The sequence below is a fragment of the Leptopilina heterotoma genome, unplaced genomic scaffold (assembly GCF_015476425.1).
Source record: "Leptopilina heterotoma isolate Lh14 unplaced genomic scaffold, ASM1547642v1 Lhet_21, whole genome shotgun sequence".
In the NCBI taxonomy this organism is placed as follows: Eukaryota; Metazoa; Arthropoda; class Insecta; order Hymenoptera; family Figitidae; genus Leptopilina; species Leptopilina heterotoma.
In genome coordinates this window covers 1247123-1267443 of record NW_025110925.1, presented here as the reverse complement: position 1 = coordinate 1267443, position 20321 = coordinate 1247123, and the positions used below count along the sequence as shown (strand labels likewise).

At 26.3% G+C, this 20321-nt stretch overlaps 5 protein-coding genes across 6 annotated transcripts; 3 read left to right on the top strand and 2 right to left on the bottom strand.

Annotated features, from left to right (window-relative positions):
- Positions 1 to 1257: 1257 nt before the first annotated feature.
- Positions 1258 to 3835, bottom strand: LOC122501434 (paramyosin-like). The gene is made up of 5 exons (XM_043610884.1): positions 3489 to 3835; positions 2936 to 3182; positions 2375 to 2535; positions 1746 to 1897; positions 1258 to 1666 (listed from the first exon to the last, which is right to left on the bottom strand). Exons 1-5 carry the CDS (start codon positions 3546 to 3548, stop codon positions 1540 to 1542), a joined length of 747 nt encoding a protein of 248 aa, XP_043466819.1. The 5' UTR covers positions 3549 to 3835; the 3' UTR covers positions 1258 to 1539.
- A 784-nt stretch (positions 3836 to 4619) lies between these two features.
- Positions 4620 to 6500, top strand: LOC122501446. The gene is made up of 2 exons (XM_043610904.1): positions 4620 to 4756; positions 5323 to 6500. The coding sequence occupies exon 2, from the start codon at positions 5361 to 5363 to the stop codon at positions 6303 to 6305; it is 945 nt and encodes a 314-aa protein (XP_043466839.1). The 5' UTR covers positions 4620 to 4756; positions 5323 to 5360; the 3' UTR covers positions 6306 to 6500.
- Positions 6501 to 7051: 551 nt separating this feature from the next.
- LOC122501465 (ankyrin-2-like) lies at positions 7052 to 10893 on the top strand. Its single transcript, XM_043610948.1, has 2 exons — positions 7052 to 7261; positions 8448 to 10893. The coding sequence occupies exon 2, from the start codon at positions 8493 to 8495 to the stop codon at positions 10767 to 10769; it is 2277 nt and encodes a 758-aa protein (XP_043466883.1). The 5' UTR covers positions 7052 to 7261; positions 8448 to 8492; the 3' UTR covers positions 10770 to 10893.
- Positions 10894 to 12639: 1746 nt separating this feature from the next.
- LOC122501462 (GMP reductase 1-like) lies at positions 12640 to 19901 on the bottom strand. 2 transcript variants are annotated; one of them, XM_043610944.1, is made up of 7 exons: positions 19617 to 19901; positions 18090 to 18114; positions 17838 to 17957; positions 16486 to 16743; positions 14461 to 14649; positions 13796 to 13998; positions 12640 to 13558 (listed from the first exon to the last, which is right to left on the bottom strand). In XM_043610944.1, exons 3-7 carry the CDS (start codon positions 17937 to 17939, stop codon positions 13369 to 13371), a joined length of 942 nt encoding a protein of 313 aa, XP_043466879.1. In that variant the 5' UTR covers positions 17940 to 17957; positions 18090 to 18114; positions 19617 to 19901; the 3' UTR covers positions 12640 to 13368. The 2 variants fall into 2 exon arrangements, with proteins under 2 accessions (XP_043466879.1, XP_043466878.1); XM_043610943.1 differs by lacking the exon at positions 19617 to 19901 and having other exon boundaries at positions 18090 to 18279.
- Positions 18575 to 20321, top strand: LOC122501463. The gene is made up of 4 exons (XM_043610946.1): positions 18575 to 19037; positions 19351 to 19414; positions 19503 to 19608; positions 20107 to 20321. The coding sequence occupies exons 1-4, from the start codon at positions 18960 to 18962 to the stop codon at positions 20195 to 20197; spliced, it is 339 nt and encodes a 112-aa protein (XP_043466881.1). The 5' UTR covers positions 18575 to 18959; the 3' UTR covers positions 20198 to 20321.

Sequence of the window (20321 nt, the reverse complement as noted above, 5' to 3'; positions counted from 1 at the left end):
TTGAGAAAAAAGTTTTTTTGAATAATTGAAATGTTGCCAAAGAATTTTATTAAAATTTTTTAAAATAATTGAATTTCGACGAAGAATATTGCTATTTTTAAAAATAATTGACATCTTAAAGAGAACTTTTAAAAAAATTTTGAAAATAAATTAAATTGTTGCAAAGAATTTGTTAGGTACTTTTGAAAATAATTGAAATTTGCATTAAAATTTATTAAAATTCCTGACAATAATTGAATTTCTGTGAAGAATTTTGATATTTGTCGAAAGATAATTGATTGAAAATAAATGAAATCCCTGAAAGGAATTTTAATACCTATGAAAATAATGTTTGTGTAGAATTTTCTGTAAATTTTTTCTTGAAATAAAATTGAATTCTTTCGGGACATTTTATGAAAATAGTAGATATTGAAAATTATTGAATTCTACAAATCTTTTTGAAAATAATTGAAATTTTGACAAGAATTTTATTATTTATTAAGATAATTGAAATTTGCCAAGAATTTTATAAAAATGTTTAAAAAGAATGGAGTTTCTGTGAAAAATTTTGCTATTTTTGAAAATAATTGAATTTTTTATAAGAATTTTATAAACATTCTTTTAAATAATTAATTTTTTCAAAATATATTTATTATGAAATTTTTTTTTTCTTTTAAATTAAATTCTCGTGGAAAATTTTATTTGTGAAAATAATTGAATTTTTAGATGAATTAATAAAAAAGAATTAAAAATAAATAAAATTCTTCGATGAGTTTTATTATTTTTGAAAATAATTGAATTTTGCAAAGAATTTTATTAAAATGCCTTAAAATAATTGAATTTACGGGAATAATAATTGAATTTTTTCAGAGAATTATTTATGTAAATAATTTAATTCTTTGAAAGAATTTTATTAAAATCTAAAAAAATAATTGAATTATTTCAAAAAAATTTAATGAAAATTGTATTTAAAAAAATTTTATTTCTTTCGAACAATTTTATTAAAATATTTGCAAATAATTAAATTCCTGTGAAAAATTCTAATTTTTTTTGAATAATTGAATTCTTCTAAAGAATTGAAAAAAACATTTTTTTAAATACAATTGATTTTTACGAGGAATTGAAATTAAATTTTTAAGAATAATAATAATAATTATTTAAAAATTTTTGTGCTTATAAAAATTTTAGTTTTCACTGAACAGGAAAAATAAATGAGATGTAAAACTTCTATTAAAACTTCTATAAAAGTGGGAAATTCAAATGAACAAACAGAATAAATGTTTTCGTAATATAAAAATATATTATGTAACGTGTTAAATAATACAATATTTTTTTAAAAAAATTAACACTTAAAATTCGCATAATACTATGCAGGCAAAGCAAGTTAACTACTCTTTAGAAAAATGATTTTGAAGTTATCTTAATTCTTCATATATTCATTAATCAAAGTCTTAATGTTTATAACTAAAAATTTCTTAATGCTCAGCACTAGTAGTTTTGTTAACTTGATTCTTTTGGTAACGGTAACATTTAAAATACGAATTCTATAAAACAGAATATTTACTGTGTTTCCAAATCTACAATTGTATCATTATCGAGTAGAAAAAGTTTCTTTCTTTTCATAGGTTGCTCTGGAGTTTTAAGTGTTTCCTCTCCTTTTATTGAAGTTATGTTTAACTTAGGCCATCTAAAAATCGATTTCAATTATTATTCATTTAAATTTCTTCTTTAGTTCACGAAATTTTTAATTGTAAAAAATAATTTACCTATTATCCAGACTTTTTCTCTTCTTAACTGAAAACTTTTTTTGAGGAGTGTCATTTTCATTGTCGCTCAAAGCTGGATGATTACTGTATGATTTTCTGCTTTTGTTCTTCAACTCTATTTCTTGATTCAATTGTTCCTTCAGTTTTTCGATCTTGAAAATTTGAATTTTATTATCAACGAAAATTTTCTAATTTACTTTAATTTCAGGCAAATTTTATTTAAAAAAAATTTTTCCTATAGTGTAAGTGTACTGATTGCTGAGAGTTTAGCGTGAAAACAACTTTTGAAAATAAAATGCTGAATTTATTTGGAAGAAAGTCAACTTTACTTAATAATTCTATTTAATAGGAAAAGGGAAAAAGGAGACTAACTGTGATCTCTGTACATAATTCAGTTTTAAGAATAAAAATAAGTAATAAAAAATGTTAGTTTCCAAAGAAGCTAAATAAGACTTTCCAGACAATTATTTTATTTTACTTTAATTTAATTAATTAAAATAAAGTTGAGCAATTCCATGTGAAATGATCGATGATTTTTCTATATTGTTAGCAATTTTCTTGAAACTTTTTTTCCTTGTAGCTATATGGATTTTATAGATTATAATTTTATAAAAAAAATTGTTATTTACCTCGGCATTTGCAGAATCAAGTTTAACTTGATATTGAGCGATTTCTCTATTTTTCTCAATTCGGTTGCGATTTAAAATATTTTCAACGTCCTTCTTGTGATTATCAGCTTGTAAATCAAACTTGGCTCTTAGTATTTCCATCTCTTCTTCCATATTAGTAACTATATGATAAAAATTAAATAAAATAAATTATATTACATATTTTATTGTTTACTTATAATTAGACTGAAACAAAAAATGTATTTCATTCAAATTACCGATTACTAGTCTATTATCAAAGAAATATTTACTTGAATCAAAGAAATATTTACTTGAATCAAATAAAATTTGCTGAAATCAAATAAATTGTATTTGAACTAATAATTTCAATACCTATATTTGAAGCAAATGCAATTTAATTGATTATATTTAAATAAAAATTATTTGACTCAATTTTTTTAGAAGCAAGGAAAGAGTTTATTGATGAAAAGAACAGGCCTCGGATGTAAACTACTTTAAAATTATAACGGTTAAATTTGAAAAAATGAAATAAAATTAGATTAATTATAAATAAATACTCACAGAGATTCTCTTTATTTTTCATCTCGGAAGTTTGACTAGTAAGCTGTGTTTGCAAATCTTCAACGACTTGTCGCAAATAATTTAATTCACTATTTAAACCAGAGTTGTTTTCCATAATACTTTTATATTTTGCAGTAAATAGATCCATTAATTTTTGGCAACGATTTTTGGATTTGTCTAATTGTAATTTTTGTTTCTCCGATTGTTTAAATAGAGTTGCATGTTCAATTTTCAAATTGACAAATGCCTAAAATACAAAATATAATAAAAAAAACTTTGTAAAAATTAAAATTGGTTTTATTTTAAACTTTATAAATTCGTTTATGCATCATTCGCAGTGATACTTTAAACAAAAGAACATCTTGTATAAATGAATTTTAGAATATGAAAATACCTTAAGATTTTACCCTTGTGTACCTTTGGATTTGTTTACACAAAGTAAAAATAATAGAAAATTGTAAAACTTTGTCTACAATGTCAGAATATAGTTTTTAATTCTAATGGGAGAAATAGAAAGTTTGAAATTCCATATTGACAAATAAAAGTAACTCACCTTTCGCAGTTTGCTCATTTCACTAAAGATAATTTTCAAATCCGGCGAAAATTGATCCATTTTGGAAGATATTCTGTTTTTATTTATTATAAAATTGACATGTGAAATAATAAATTAAATACTGTTTCAGGTAGATTTTTGATTACTATCATAATAGTATTTTTCAATATTTCTCTTATCTATGTAAATAACAACTTTTTAAAAAAAATTTTATTATTTATAAATAAATAATACAACATATTAAAACATTATGTATTTTTGATTAGTAAAATTTAATCTATTTTTTTGTTATTTGTTCTTTGAGGAAAATGTAAATAACAACAGATGAGAAAAATTGTGGGGCAAAGGAATAACTTCATAATAAACTAAGGCTGCGGTTACACCTCTGCAGGCAGCCTGCCTGCCTGCAGGTTGTCATGGTAACGTACAAGAGTAAGAGAGTCAGTGACTTCAAACTTCTCCCTTACTCTCGTTGCTCCTGCCTGCGCAGGCAGGCAGCCTGCAGAGGTGTAACCGCAGCCTTAAGGTGTTTACACAAGAGTTTTTGCAGTTCCATGTGAGCAGAAAACGTAAACACAAAGGCCAGAAAAACCGAACTGCAAGAGAGATAAAGATAATGCTACCTAACTATCTCTCTTGCACTCATGAAATTCTGCTCACATATGATCGCACCCTACTGGAGCATTTACATTTTCGGTAAAAATTGTCCAGAACCGAAAATTTACATTGGAGTAAGAGAGACAGATACATAGTCTGTCTCTCTTACTCCAATATAAATTTTCCATTCTGCACAATTTTTACCATTTTTACCGAAGATGTAAGGGTGCAGTCACATGCTAACGTTTTTCGTTGCGTTTTGTAACTAGTCCATGAGTGCAAATTTAGCAAACATATATTTCCATCTCTCTCACACTCATGGCCTAGTTTACAAAATGCAACGCAAAACGGTGAGTAAAGGTACCGTCCCATGACGGCGTAAAGCAGAAATCGTGCGATAGAAAGAGATGAACAGATATCACGTTCTCACTCTCTCACATGGTTTACGCTTTACGCCGACGCTTTCACGCCATCATGGGACGGTACCTTAACTTTTGCAAATCCATTGTGCGATGGTCTTTATCAGTCTTTATAGAGAATTCCAGTTTATAGTGCTTTATTGCTACTATACATACTATACAACAGACAGAAAATAGTTGAAAAAGAAATACATAATCAGAGACAATTTTAACATTTTTATTTAGAAAAAGAAAATTAACTATAAGCTTAAGGTATGAATCAGTTTATATAAATGTTTGACATCTTGCAATATTTCAATTTATTAGAAATAAGTAAAAGAAAATTGCATATATATTTCTATTTTTTAATCACGATTTTTAACAAAATTCTATTTGCTTTGAATAAATGAAAAGAGTTAGCATAATTTTTATTTTATAATCCAATGTGTCCAGCGGTCAGAGAAGTCAGGGCAGTCAGGGAATTTTATTTAAAGTCAGGGAAATTTCTAGAAATTTATAAAATAAAAATTTTTTTTTAATTAAGTCAGTATTCATATTTTTGTCTCATGAAAGCAGAAATAAGGTTAGTAAATAGTCAAGGAAAAGTCAGGGAATTTTTTCTCAATCAGCAAGATCTTACGAACAATAGAAAAAAATGGCGCTAATGTATATGTAAAATATTTTACGAGAGGGAGAGGGAGGGTCAAGTTTTCCAAAAAAATGTCTAACGTTATTTATAGACAGTCCCTATAAGGTCGAAAATATTTTAAACATTGCACATCAATTAAAATTATTATTTTCTTATTACATAATATTTATTATAATTATTATTGTTGCAGGTTATATTAATTTCAAAAAGAATATATTTTTTGAAATTATGGCAACGGTTGTTAATATTTCAAGCTTGGACAGGAAAATCAATTCTAATTCATTAAATTCTAATGAACATGATAATGAATGTACTTCTCTTTTAATAACAATTCCAGACGAAACTTTGTGTAATTCCAATGAATTTGAAGTTAGCTCAATTCTACAAGAAAGTCCAATGATTTCTTGTGTTTTAAGGTTTCAGAAAATATATGATAGTTCATTGCAAGGACAAATAATATTTTCAGAGCAATCATTAAGTCGACAATTTGTAGTATCCCTTTACTACTTAAATTCAGAGTGTAAAATTGCTTTATTTGAAACAATTTATCTAACTTCAGATAGCCAAAAGAGTGCTCACTTTCAAAAAACTTATCAAATTTGGATTCGACGAGGGATGTTTGATATTGCTGAAAAATTTTTTAACAAAAATTTATACATATACTGCAAAATAGTAATAAAAAATATTTCACCTGCAAAACTGAATGTTCCAGAAACTAAAAAGCCAACAAAACTCGTCTCAATTTACAAAGAGAAGCTGTTCACTGATTTCAAGATTATTTGCAAAAATAAGGAATTTTTGGTTCATAAAGCAATTCTTGCATGTTCATCGCCAGTTTTTCGAAAGATGCTCGAAATTCCAATGAAGGAATCAGAAGAAAATCAGGTCGAAATTGACGGTTTTGAATCCGCAGTTATTGAATTAATGATAGATTACTTGTACTCTGAAGAAATTAAAAAAAATTTATCTCAAGAAATATTAAAACAACTTTTTAGGATCGCACACATGTATGAATTGGAGAGTTTAAAAAAGTCTTGCTTAGATGATTTGTGTAAATCCGCAAATGATACCAGCAGTATAGTAGATGTTATTTCATTCGCTGGATCCGAATGTAAAGAGGAGATGACAAAATTCTTAGATGATATTTTTCAAAAGTTATCATTACACAAATAGTTAATGTAATGTTAGCTTTTTCCAAGATTTTGATAAAAATCTTAATTCTATTTACTATTTTTTAAGATTGTTATAAAAATCATAATTCTCTTATTTACTATTATGTATCTACATTATCTTAATGTTTAAAATTTAATGTTAATACAGTTATCATTTACAAATTATTTTTCGTTCTAAAAATATTTTTGTAAATATTACTAATAAAATTATTGCTCTTTAATTTGCAATTTGAGTATTATTTATTTTATTGCCTAAACAAAGAGAAAATATTCTTTTCATTCATAATTCTATATATCTCCCGCTTATATGCATCTAAGATCGAAGTGTGGATTCCCCATAAGAATGAGTTAAAGAAGGATAGGTATATTGTTTATCCTTCTCTAACCCATTCTTACGCTTACGGTTTCGATTGCGGTTCCGGTTAAAGATTCTATTCTGCGTTGGCCTTAAGGTCATGTTATTCAGTGGATTCAGTGTGACGTACTCCTAACCTTAATTAAAAGGATAAATATCGTTGTCGTTGTTTGAAGGAGTCTGAAAATTTGTTGTTCGTTGAATTGAGAAATATACTGGAGATGTGAGCAGAATGTGGAGGGCACCTTTACGTTGCGTTATGTGCTATGAGTGCAAATATAGCGAACATATATCTCCATCTCTCTCATATTTATGGCCTAGTTACACAATGCAACGCAATATGTTGAAAAATGTTGTAGAAACACCTTTACAGAACAACCAACCAGACAGAAGAGAGAACAAGAGAGAAAAAAAGATTTGTGTCATTTTCTATAAGCGCCTTTTTGTAAGAAATGTTAATTTAGTATTTATAAAATGAAGCAGAAGTAAAAAATCATTCAATTTACATAATTTATCTCTTTACAATTTATATTTATGAGTTGAATGTTTTCTCTCGACGATTTATAAATCAGTTATTCTACTTTGAATCTATTCGTGCAATGGTTTGTGTTATTTTTATCCTAATTAAAATTAAGTTTATGTATTTACTCGCGTGTAAAACTAGAATCAGTTTTTATTAATTATTTTAAATGCATCTAAGACTTAAAAAATTAACAATTTATAATGAGAGAGGATCCTCTTTGTGTATTAAAAAATTACAGACATAACCTAAAATTGCAAAAAATTAATTCCTTTCTATTTCAAAATATGCATCTGATTCCATTAAAGGAATATTTTATAAATTTTTAATCTCAAAAACTTTGTTAAATAATTTATAAAAATAGACGACTTAGACTAAAAGTAAAAAAATTTTTTCATATTCTTCAATAAGTTACACAAGCCTGCAAAAAATAAAAATTTCCGTTGTCTGAGATCGAGAAGTCATTTCCCGCAGTATTTGGTGCACTGAATCCGAATCTGGCAACGAAAACCTCCCATCACGTCAGGATTTTGAAAAAGTGGGGGTAAATTACCAAAAATCATGTTTTTCGCTGTTTTTGTAAATTTCTACCGGGTAAATCCGACGTGCTAGAGACTTGTCATAGGTTGAGTCAAATTAAAACCTGAACCCTGTACTTTATGAAAATAAAGCGATATTGCTGACACAACAAATTAAATTAGCCGTCAAAAATGATTTTTTTAACAGTTAGCAATCATAAAAATTGACTGACACAGTCAGTAAATACAACTATTTCAAAAAATTATTGGATTCGTTTAGAATTTATTGCTTTGGGGTTTTCGGGGTCGTTGCTTACAAATATTGGGAACCGCAGAGCTGCGTAGGCCCTCTGGTGTCGACCCACTTGCGGTAGTTGTCTTTTCATTTCGTCTCTCTCTAACATATGTAAAAAAAAGAGATAAAAAACCAAGATGTCGGACGCAAGTGGGTACAGGGGTGGGTCAGTTTCACATGATTTCGGATCCCAATGATGTCAAAATAAAAAATCTGTATAAAATACCTTTTAATGATGTAATGAAGAAATTTACTTTCATATATTTAGTCTCACTGAATTTTCAAATTCCATTCAGTTCCAGTCTTTTTACCGGGTAATAAAAAACAAAAATCTAACGTAAAAATTTTATTTAATCAAAGTTATTATAGACATTTTATTCACTTATGACATTTATTTTAAAAACAAAGTGTTTTCACCAAAAAGATAATACAGTTTTTTATAATTTTTGTTACAGAATTTATAATCGAGTCAAACACTTGTAATCTATCTTTTTGCGATTATGGATAACACGAAGGATTGCAGTAATAACCCTTCTGAGAAGGACCCACTGGTTTTTCCTGATCAGGATCACAAATTAAATCTTATTCAAACTTTTCTCAAGCAGTATTCAGACAAGGAGACAATAAGGGAAAGTACGTCAATGCATATAGCCGAGGGACAGAAGGAAATAGTTCTCTTCATTGCAAAACGAGACAGTGATGGAAACACTCTACTACACCTTGCGATACAGGAAAACCAGACGAAGGTATTCAATCAAATTATCAAAGAATGTAACGTAAACGCGAAAAATAACAAGGGTGAAAGTCCCCTCCATTATGCTGCCGCTAATAATAGAGTTGAATTTACAAAAGCTCTTGTGGAAAATGGTGCCATAGTTAACGTAGAAGACAATGATGGAAAAACACCACTTCACCTTGCTTTGACAAATCAAAACGTTCAGTTATCAGAAATTCTGTTTGAGAATCGCGCTGTTGTTAGTAAGAAATATTCTAAAGAATCTGGACCTCTTTATGATGCTGCTAAAAGCGGGAATTTAGAAATGGTTAAATTGCTAATGATGAACGGATTCAAAACAGTCGATGGTAATGGAGACTCTAATTGTCCTCTTGTGGCAGCAGTATGGAACGGTCACTTAGAAGTTGTAAAATATCTAATGAGGAAAGGCAATAAGCACATTAAAACCATTACTGTAGATCGTTTTGAATTACTTAAATATTGTGTGAAACCAGATCGAGCCGATATATTTAAATATTTAGTCGATGTGGGTGTGAAAACAACAATAATCAATCTGTTAACTTATGCTAGACAATATTGCTGCTATAACGTTTGGAAATATTTATTGACGTCTGGCTCTAAAGTGAATGCAAATACATGTTCTCAAGAGACAGAGCTTCATTGGGCTTTACGTGCAGGACAAATGGAAACTGTTAAAATAATAGTGAATAGTCCAGCAAACTATTTTGAAAATGACTCTCTAGTTTGCAAATTAGCCGTTCATATTGCTGTTGAAAATGGCAATGAAGATATTCTAGAGCTTCTTCTAAATGAGGGTTTTTCATTTGAGGGTTGTTTTGAAAATATAAAACCTATTCACGTTGCTGCAACATTCGAGAGCACGAGGTTAGTAGAGTTACTCTTGAAAGCTGGAGCTGACATTAATTCAATAGTTGATCATAGTCTCACCCCATTGCATTTCGCAGCAAGTACAGTACAGCCCACTGTTGTTAAGTTTCTATTAGAAAAGGGTGCAGATCCTCACAAGACGTGTGATTATGATTCCTCACCATTAACACATGCGTTAGATATGCTTAAAGGACTATATGGAAACCATCCGACTATTAGTACTCTAATGTACAAAAATATTTTAAAAATTATGGAAATGCTTATCCCGAAAGTAGCAGTAACACCAGATTACTGGAATTACGCAATTGAAATAGAGGTTTCGAGAGACAAAAGTGACGCAAAATCAGAGCAAGATATTAATAATTCAAAATTTCAACTTGCAATGATTAAAATCGTATTTAATTACCTAAAACAAGATGAAGTGACAAGTTTATCCCTATGCGCTTTAAATGGAAAGAAGGATAAATTAATAGATTCTCCTGAACTCTTACATATTGTTATGGAATACAATGACTTAAAATCTTGTTCTGATATCGAAATTCGACTTTGGAAAAATACCTACGAGTGTAATTTACTTCTAATCAGTTACGCCGACAGTGTTAAAAATCTTACGAACATAGAAATTGAATTTAAGGACGACGCATCTTATCAACTACACGGAAAAGATAAAACCGTCTTCTTGAAACTAATAATCGCACGTCTAGTATTGATAGTCACTAATTATAACTCGAAAGTCGTCAAATTTTGCAAGAAACACAATTTAAATGATTGGAGAAAAGAATGCAGAAAACAGAAATTTAGCTTGCAAGAGACAAAAGTTGATGATAATTTAAACTTAACTTTCTACGATGTATTAACTTTACCTGTCGGTAAATTCGCAAAGTGCACAAGGAACGAGAGCTTTCTTCAAAACATAGCATCTTCCCACAGTAAGTTTCCAGCGTATGCTGAATTTTTGAGAGTCAGTATCGAAAAAGGACAGAGAAGAAATGATTTAATAAACGATTGTGTGAATCATATAATCAGTCTGGTTGACAGAAGCTACAAAATTCGAATTTCAAAATCCGATATCCATGAAATCTTTCACTATCTTTCCGTATTTGATTTACGAAGATTTTCAGCAGCGTGCTCAACAAATTTTTTCAGATTGTAAAAAAATTATTTTTCTATATGTAATTTGTAGTTATGAATCTACAAATCTCATTATGCTATATTGTTTAAGCAAAATTTAATGTCAGAATGAAAATATTTTGTTAAAAAACAAATAAAATGTATTGAAAACATCGTGAAAAAATTTAATTTTATTACAAGAACTAAAAAAAAGTTCTTATATACTATATATGGGTGATTCTTCTGAAAGTGTCATTTTTGATGTCTCGATTAATTTTTACAAAATCTACTCTCTAATAATTATTATCAATTTCAGTAGTAAAAATTTAGCACTTATCATTTTAAAAAAAAAATTAAACAATTTTATTCATTTGCATTTATGCGCAGTAACTAAAATAATTTCATCTCCGAAGCCTTTTTAGCTTGGTTCCAATAGAGGACTTCTATAAGAAAACTAAATTTTTATAGTTTTTTTCGAACTCTTAAAAACTTTTTAAAAACAGTGTCAGAAAGTAAAATGTTTTTTCTATGATTATTTATAAATTTAAAAGAATTTTAGACCTCAGTTTTATTTTTCATAAAAATGTTTCAACTTTGTCTTCAGTTTTAGGTTAAAAATTACTTCACGAATGATTCATGATATTTTTATACACTAAAAATATCCTAAACAAAATTTTAATGCACATTAAAATAAAGCTGAGAATCTGATGTTTAATTTCCCTATATAGGTATTATTTATAAAAAGTAGGAAAATTAATGCTTTTATAAATAATCAAATCAAATTTCAATCAGTCTTCCTAATATATTTTTTATAGTACTTGAACATATAAAAATCTCAACTAAATTTGAGAAATTTTTTTTTTTATTAATAACAATTCATAATTTTATTAAAATTATCAAGTTTATAACTTGAATGTTTTGTTAATTGTTGATTAGTAAAATATTTATAAAATAAAATTAAAGCACATGAAGGGCTACATAAAATAAGTGTAGAAATTTCCCCATTTGTCCCTATCTCTAGTAGGGACCTCGCTAGATTCTGACTAGAATCTCTAGTCTAGAAAAACTAGTCGGGCTTCAATCAAATTCTAGTTAGATAATTCAGACTGGAAAAAACTCACTAGGACCTTATCGATTTCAAACTAGACAAACTAGTGTACAAGTATGACATACATAAATTATCTTTCTATAGATATAAATAATTCAGATTAATAGATAGAAAAACTTACTAGCATTATTTATTAAAAAATTTTGCATATTATTTAATTATTTAATTTTTTAACATTTTTTAAACAAAATTTTAAATATTGTAGAATATTTTTACAAAAAATTCCAATAAAGCAATTTTATTAAATAAAAATCTTTTATTTAATATGTAAATTAAAAGAATAAAACATAAATAAATATTAATTATGTGGGTATAACTAATTTTTATTACCTAAATATTGTAATATTATTCGTAAAAATAATTTTTTTTTAAAAAGATATGTATGTGCAATTATACTTTAAAATGTTTTTCACAATTAATGCAAGTATTTAATAATAATTAAAAAGATGCTATAATATTATAATTACAATAATAAATTGAATAATATAATTATAATAATTATAGTAAATATAAAAAGCACTGCAATTAGTAATGTTTAATTTTTCAATAATGTCATAATTAATTATTATTAACTATCATTAGGAATGCAGAGTTAAATAAGAGTGATGAATAATAACTCCCTAAAATTCAAAATATTATGAATTAATTATATCTATAACGTTATTGAAAAATTAAACATAACTAATTTATTACATTAATTTTTATATTTTTATATTTACTATAATTGTTTTAATAAATAATAATAATAATAATAAATAATATATTACAATATTTAGTTAATAAAAATTAATTATATCCACATAATTAATATTTATTTATGGTTTATTCTTTTTTAATTTACTTAATAAATAAAAGATTTTGTTTAAATAATTAAAAAATTAAGTAATCAAATAATATGCAAACTTTTTTAATAAATAATGCTTGTAAGAATCATCTAACTAGAATTAGATTGGAACCCGACTAGTTTTTCTCGACTAGAGATTCTAGTCAGAATCTAGCGAGAGCCCTACTAGAGATAGGGACAAATGGCGGAATTTCCAAACGGGATGTACTTTAAGCGGAAGTCCATCCAACCTATCATGGCCGAGAGGTATGTGTATCCGTCTGGTGTCCCCAAGGTCCAAGGTTCGAACCCTCATAGGCACGAGATTTTTCGTGTGCAACAATCATTAATAATGTTAATATGAATGGAGAATTCAATTATAAATAAGTTAAGTTGAAAAATAATAATTTTTAAAACCGGTAGAAGTGAACTAGAACTTCTAGTCGGGGCCCTATCAACTAGAGCGTGACAAAATCGACTAGAACCCCACCAGTTTCTCTAGTTGGAGCCTTTTTTCAAATGGGGTAAACTGGTGAGGTCCCCACTAGAACCCGACCTCCATTTCTACACGGGAGGGGACGAACGCGAGGCTTGGAAGGGATAGTACCAGTCGGGTAGCAGTGACAAGCCTTGAGCCGCTCGCTGCTACCTGACTGATATTATCCCTTTCAACCACGCGTTCGTTCCCTTATTTTATGTAGCCCTTCACATTTACACTGGTGGTCCAAAAATGTTGTTGGTTTGTTGACTGCATCGTATAAAAGTGGCACGTCGAGGTAATTCTTTAAGACGTTCGGCACCCACATAAGTGCACGCTGAACGTAAACCGCCAAATATATCGAAAAGTGTATGTTCAACAGATCCTCGATAAGTAATGTCCACAGATTTTCCCTCCACGGCTCTAAAAATTTAATTCGATTTGAAATTAAATTTTAACTAAAATTACATCACATTCTTGTTTTAAAACTATTTTCTTAAAACAGAAGTTTTTATTTTTATATAAATCAAAATTATCATCATCAATAAAAATGAATAACGATAATAAATAATTTATTATCGTTATTCATTTTTATTGAGGATGATAATTTTGATTTATATATAAAAATAAATTTGACAATATAGGTATGTATTGTTTTACCTGTACTTAGCAACTCCTCCAAAGCGTTTCTCCATTGAAATCCTTGATGAATTGCCATAAAATAATTTCACCATTTTACCATCTTTTTCGGTTAGTTCACCGTGACATTCATCATGTCCTGCCATCAAGCCACCAATCATGACAAAGTCAGCACCGGCACCGAAAGCTTTTGCAATGTCACCAGAACATGTACAGCCGCCATCCTTTAAAAATTACAACTTTATTTTACATTACATTATTATTATTATTCTGAAATATTAAACTTATTATTATGCAAATTACAAAATTTTTTTGTAATTCGCAAGCGAATCAATTAAAATTCGCTAGCAAATTTAATTGATATTTTTAAAAATAATTGTATTCTTTCGAGAAATTTTATTTAAATTGTATATTGAAAATAATTAAATTGCTCTAAAGAATTTCATTATTCATGTGAGAATAATAAAATTCTTGCTTAAAATTTTATCAAAATTTTTGAAAAATAATAAACAAAAATATTTATTATCATGTACTTAATAAGTGAATTTAAAAAATTTTAAATCTCTAATAATTCAAAAATTGATGTTTATTCTTGAAAATATAAAATTTATGAATTTACAAAATAATATCATTTGCTAGTTAATTAAGATTAAATAGAAAAAGATTGAGAAAAAGATGAAACTTACTGAAATAATGTGACCATTCAAGCCATGAGCAGCATCGGCACATTCAATTACACAACTTAATTGTGGATACCCAACGCCAGCTTTCAATCGTGTTGTACAAACGGATCCACCACCAATGCCAACTTTAACAATATCGGCTCCTGAGAGAATTAATTCCTCCACCATTTCGCGTGTGCAAACATTTCCTGCCTTATAAATATAAATGAATAATTTTTATTCCCACACTAATTTTTACCAAAAAAAATTATCATTGTCACTTGTTTATTAAAAATAAAAAAATAGTTATCCCGAATTATAATTACTAAATAGTAATTGAAAACAATTATTTATTAATTATTATATATGGGGCATTCCACGCCAAGTCGGACACCTTTTGACTTTTGCATCTCCGATTTTTTTCAAATATTTTTTTTCTTTTAGTGCTCGTTGAAATGAGCTACCATGATTTTTTTCAAATTTTTTCATCAAGCGGTTTAAGAGATACAGGTTTTTGAAAAATCACGTTTTTTACGTAAATTTTTTTCTGAAATGCTTAAACTCGGACAAAAATTGATCAATTTTGACGTTCGATATATGAAAATTTTTGTTTTTACACGTAGTTTTTGATAAAAATATTAAAAAATTTTTTTTTTAAATTTACCAAAAAAATTTTAAATTTTAAAAATAAAATTTAATTTTTAAGAATGTATGTATCGATCGATTTTTTTCAAAATTTTTTGTAAGAAACTGGTACTAAATTAAGAATTTTTAAGCCTAGTCTGATGATGGGCAAACGATGGGATCTATTTCCCAGTAAAAAAAAACTAATTCAAATGAATTGAAACGAATTAACATTTTTGGTAGGCTCCAATTCGTATTTGTCACAAAGCGGGATTCACTCAAGCTCTTTGTATATTCAATTGAATTTAATTCAATATGTACCAATTTGTCCAAACGAATTCGCATTCGAAAGAAATGGCCAAGGAATGCATTGAATTCGTGCTAACGAATTGAAAAAAATTAAAGGCTCAAAACTTGTCCAGTGAATTGGTACGGATAGAAGGTTCGGAAGTTCAATACAGTTTCACGAATTCGGGAAAATTGCATCATTGCTCCAATTCGTATTTGTCACAAAGCGGGATTCACGAAAGCTCTTTGTGAATTCTTTTTAATTCATTTCAATTTGTTTTCGTTTACTGGGTTGTTTCTGATTTTTCAATTTTTATATTTATAGCTAAAAGTATGAAAAATGAATTACAAGACGTTCAGGATATTAATTACTTTATTGTAATTTTGAGAAAGCATATTCATATGTAGAAAAACATTTAATTTCGTGACCGTTTAAATATTTTAAAGGTTTGAGATGTAGCGGATGAACGCAGCGCGTAAAATAGAAAAAGGCCAACGCACAATGAAATCTTAAGACGTGAACTTATAACAAAACAATGAGATAGAAGAGGACAGGAGCTTTGTCTGTCCTTCTCTATCGCATTCTTACGATAATTCATTCATTTTTCATACTTTTAGCTATAAATATAAAAATTGAAAAATCAGAAACAAATAGATCCCATCGTTTGCCCATCATCAGACTATGCTTAAAAATTCTTAATTTAGTACCAGTTTCTCACAAAAAATTTTGAAAAAAATCGATCGATACATACATTCTTAAAAATTAAATTTTATTTTTAAAATTTAAATTTTTTTTGGTAAATTTAAAAAAAAAATTTTTTAATATTTTTATCAAAAACTACGTGTAAAAACAAAAATTTTCATATATCGAACGTCAAAATTGATCAATTTTTGTCCGAGTTTAAGCATTTCAGAAAAAAATTTACGTAAAAAACGTGATTTTTCAAAAACCTGTATCTCTTAAACCGCTTGATGAAAAAATTTGAAAAAAATCATGGTAGCTCATTTCAACGAGCACTAAAAGAAAAAAAATATTTGAAAAAAATCGGAGATGCAAAAGTCAAAAGGTGTCCGACTTGGCGTGGAATGCCCCATATATAAATTCAGATAATTTTAATTTTTTAAAAATAGACTTACTATTATTGTATGATTAGGATATTCTTCCCTGAGGTTCTTCACACTTTCAACGAAATATTGCGAGTAGCCGTTGGCGACATCAGCCACTATATACGAAATCTCCGGCACTGCTTGTAAAATAGATGACAAACGTCTATTATCTTCTTCAGTAATTCCTGTACAAACGGCAACATAGTCCAAGCAATTCGGATGATCTACAGCAAAATTTTTCCAATCCACAACTGTGTAATATTTATGCACAGCTGTAAAAACTCCATGCTGAAACAAATTTTTGAAAATTCAAATTTTATAGTAAAGTCTTTTAACGTCCGAGTGCTTTTTCTGTCTTAGTATAAATTTTAGTTTTCAATAAATTATTTCGCTTAAATTGTAAAATTTCTAATCTATCAATCAATATTAATAATAATCGTTGTAAGTTTTTTTTAAATAATAGAGTTTTTTCAATAATTTTAAGTAAAATGTTTTAAAATAATTGAATTTTATGAACAATTTCTTTAAAGTTTTTAAAATAATCGTGTTTGTTAATATCTGAAATTTAAACATTTAATTATTGAATTTTATTAAAATTTTATTTTTATTTATTTATTTTTATTTTTTAATTTTTTTAAAATTTTTTTTATTTTTTTGAATGCTTTCGAAAAATATTATTAAAAATTAAAAAAATGAATTCTTTCTTGAAATTTTATTAAAATTGTATTTAAAAATAATTAAATTTCTGCAAAGAATTTTACCATTTATAAATATGTATAATTGAATTGTTTTGAAGAATTTAATAAAATTTTAGAAAATAATTAAAATTTTCCATAAATTTATTAAAATTTTTTGAAAATAATTGAATTTTTTATTCTTTTTGAAGTATTTTATAATTGAATTTTTTTAAAATTTGAATCTGAAATTATTTGAAAATAAAGAATTTTGTAATTTGCATAATAATAATAATAAAATTTTCTAGTTAATTAATAAATTTATTTAATTATAAATTATAAATTTCTTTAATTAATAAATTTTTTTTATTTATTAATTTTGAAAAAATAATAAAAAAATAGTGAATTTAACATTTATTTAATAATTAATTGATTTCATTTCGGATTAAACTTTTTTTTTAATTTTAAAAAATCGTTAATTTTCTTTAATTTTATAAATTTTTTTTTCTCTTTACAAAAGAAATTATTTTTTATTTTAAATTAAAAAAATAAATTTTTAATTATTTCATCAATTTACGTTTATCTAGAAAAAATAATAATGGTGAGAATTTGTATTTTGTTTGAATTTATATAATAGAAAATTCAATTTTTAAACGAGTGGAATGAATTATTTTGTAGAAAAAATAATCAAAATATGTATTTACTAACCTTTGCCAAAGCAACGGCCATTTCAAATGTTCCAACGCTGTCCATGTTTGCGACCATCAATGGTACTCCTTTAAATGTTCTTTTTGAATGCCTAAATGTCATCTCTCTTTGCAAATGCACCTGGAAAGAATAAATATATTTTGTTTCTTTCAGTAAAATTCTATAAAATTTCAATTATTTTCAAAATTTACAATATTTAATTTAATAAAAAATGTAAAAGATGAAGAAAATAAAATTTTAATTAATACTTACATCAGCTCTGCTTTTTATTGTACTTCTTTTAGGAAGGAGAAAAACGTCTTTAAAATCTAGTTTCTCTTCATTTATTATGTTCGGCATTTTTACTATTAAAATTAATGCTTCTACTTGTGTTATTATTTTTTTATTTATTATTATTATTATTGTTATTTATTTTATTATATTTATTTATTGATTTATTATATTTTATTTATTTATTATTTTTATTATTATTATTTTTTTATTTTTTTTCTATTTTTTTTCCTTCTTCTTTGGCCTGTATTAACTAAAAATTTTTATAAACATTAAAATATTATTTGACTTATATACTGTGTTTTATTATTTTCATTTTATTACTATTATTAATATAAGTAATTTTATTTAAATTACTAATTTTAATAATAAGATTTTTAATTTATTTTTTCTAGATAAATTAAACAACGAAATAAATTATTTAAGAAAATGAGTTAAAAATGTTTATTTATGAATTTATTATGTGTCAGTGGATAAATAAATTTATCGTTGTGAAGAAAATAATATCGTTAAATTCTGTCATAAAAGCAAAATTTGTAAATGTAATTTAATAAACGCAATATGTACAATCGCTAATTATCTCGTTACCTTATGTTTTGTTTTTATTATTTCTTCTACCTTTCTTGTAGGCATGCAAAATGAATATGAAATAAGAAAATTTTTTGATAAAAATTAAATTAAGATTGAGTAACTCTTTCAAAATATCACGTTTCTCATAAATATTATCTTTTATTTAGAGTTTATGAAATGTATAAAAGGATTATAAAATTGGAAAAACGAATTATAGAATCCTTATTTTTATTACTGTCATTTTATTTGTAACATAAAAGTAAATTTTTCCTGCGTAAAATAATGTTGTTCACAATGTTAATTGTTTTTATAACTCTTTCAAATATTCGAGGAGTTCCTCTAGAAGATCATTATAGAAATGTAAGTTCAAATATTTATATTTTTCTATTTCATTTCTTTAAATATTGTTTCCTCGTGGAAGAAGTATTTTAATACCAAAATTTTTAGAATTCGATTTTTGAAATTTTAATTTTATATAATAAAAAAAAAATAAATTGATTGAAAAATATTTTGCCTCCCTATTATAAGCCTTTTTTAATTTTTTAGCCAGAAATGAATCATTTCATTATAATAGTTATCAACAACAACAAACAAAAATAAAATCAACAATGTCAAACAAAAAATTTTCGTATTACAAAATCAATTATTTATCAACAATATTTTTATTTTCCAGAGTACATTAAACTTATTGAGACAAAAACGACATCCTTGTCATATTGATGAACCTAGTTGTGAAGGTGAATTGATTTTTGATGAAATAGAATTTTGTATTTTTCTTTTTAGTAGACTTTGGGTTCATATTACTTAATTTTTTATTTTTCACAGTGAAATTAGTAGTGGAAATTAATGTGGAAATTGACGATTGCAAACCAGAAATTTGCAGCTCCTTATGCAAATGTCATGACGACTGTGTATTGGAAATTGAAATTAGGTACCTACACGGAGAGAAAAATCAAGCGTTTGTAGTATGGAGACTTCCTATGCTAATTTTGTATGAACGTCCTGCTAAAGAGGCATGTTTTTATACCTCAGTTGCATGAAACATATACTAAAAAAGCATGGATCTCTTGCAATCGTAGTATACTGACGTCCCATACGTTACAGGTAGAACTTTTATGCTGATAACGTAGAAATTTATACAAATACAGCAGAAGTTTTACGCATATTGCGCATGTGCATTCTTTTACGAAATAAGCTTAACTGTCCATACTACAAACGCTTGATTTTTCTCTCCGTGTATAATAAAAAATTGTTTTCCATCCTAATATAATTTAATTATACTAAGTAAATTTATAAATTTAATAACAAATTTATAATTAAATAATTATTAACTATTAAATTGAGTTTTTCTAGGATGAAAAATATTGTTTTATAAAATTAAACTATATTTAGTAATTTTAACTTAATTTTATAATTTTTTTTATTTCAGTGATAACAGTGATAGCCAAGCAGTGAATGCAGCAAAAAGTGCTCCAACTGCCATTGCAACAGAAAGTGTGAATGTGCAACATTATTTGTAGAATGTTGATTAATTGTATTAACTATATTATTAATAATGATGATAATTATTTATTTAAATTTAAGAATGAAATATTATTACAAATATGTAGTAAGCATTTTAGCAATTTTTTTTTCATGTAAACA

Coding starts and splice junctions, on each gene's coding strand:
- LOC122501434 (XM_043610884.1), bottom strand. CDS start 3,548: ATGGATCAATTTTCGCCGGATTTGAAAATTATCTTTAGTGAAATGAGC. Junction 1,898..2,374: donor TTGATTCTGCAAATGCCGAG/GTAAATAACAAT, acceptor CAAATTTTCAAG/ATCGAAAAACTGAAGGAACA. Junction 1,667..1,745: donor AGAAAAAGTCTGGATAATAG/GTAAATTATTTT, acceptor ATCGATTTTTAG/ATGGCCTAAGTTAAACATAA.
- LOC122501446 (XM_043610904.1), top strand. CDS start 5,361: ATGGCAACGGTTGTTAATATTTCAAGCTTGGACAGGAAAATCAATTCT.
- LOC122501465 (XM_043610948.1), top strand. CDS start 8,493: ATGGATAACACGAAGGATTGCAGTAATAACCCTTCTGAGAAGGACCCA.
- LOC122501462 (XM_043610943.1), bottom strand. CDS start 18,176: ATGCCGAACATAATAAATGAAGAGAAACTAGATTTTAAAGACGTTTTT. Junction 16,744..17,837: donor TGGCCGTTGCTTTGGCAAAG/GTTAGTAAATAC, acceptor AATTTGTTTCAG/CATGGAGTTTTTACAGCTGT. Junction 14,650..16,485: donor ATCCTAATCATACAATAATA/GTAAGTCTATTT, acceptor TATATTTATAAG/GCAGGAAATGTTTGCACACG.
- LOC122501463 (XM_043610946.1), top strand. CDS start 18,960: ATGTTGTTCACAATGTTAATTGTTTTTATAACTCTTTCAAATATTCGA. Junction 19,038..19,350: donor TAGAAGATCATTATAGAAAT/GTAAGTTCAAAT, acceptor TTTATTTTCCAG/AGTACATTAAACTTATTGAG. Junction 19,415..19,502: donor TGATGAACCTAGTTGTGAAG/GTGAATTGATTT, acceptor TATTTTTCACAG/TGAAATTAGTAGTGGAAATT.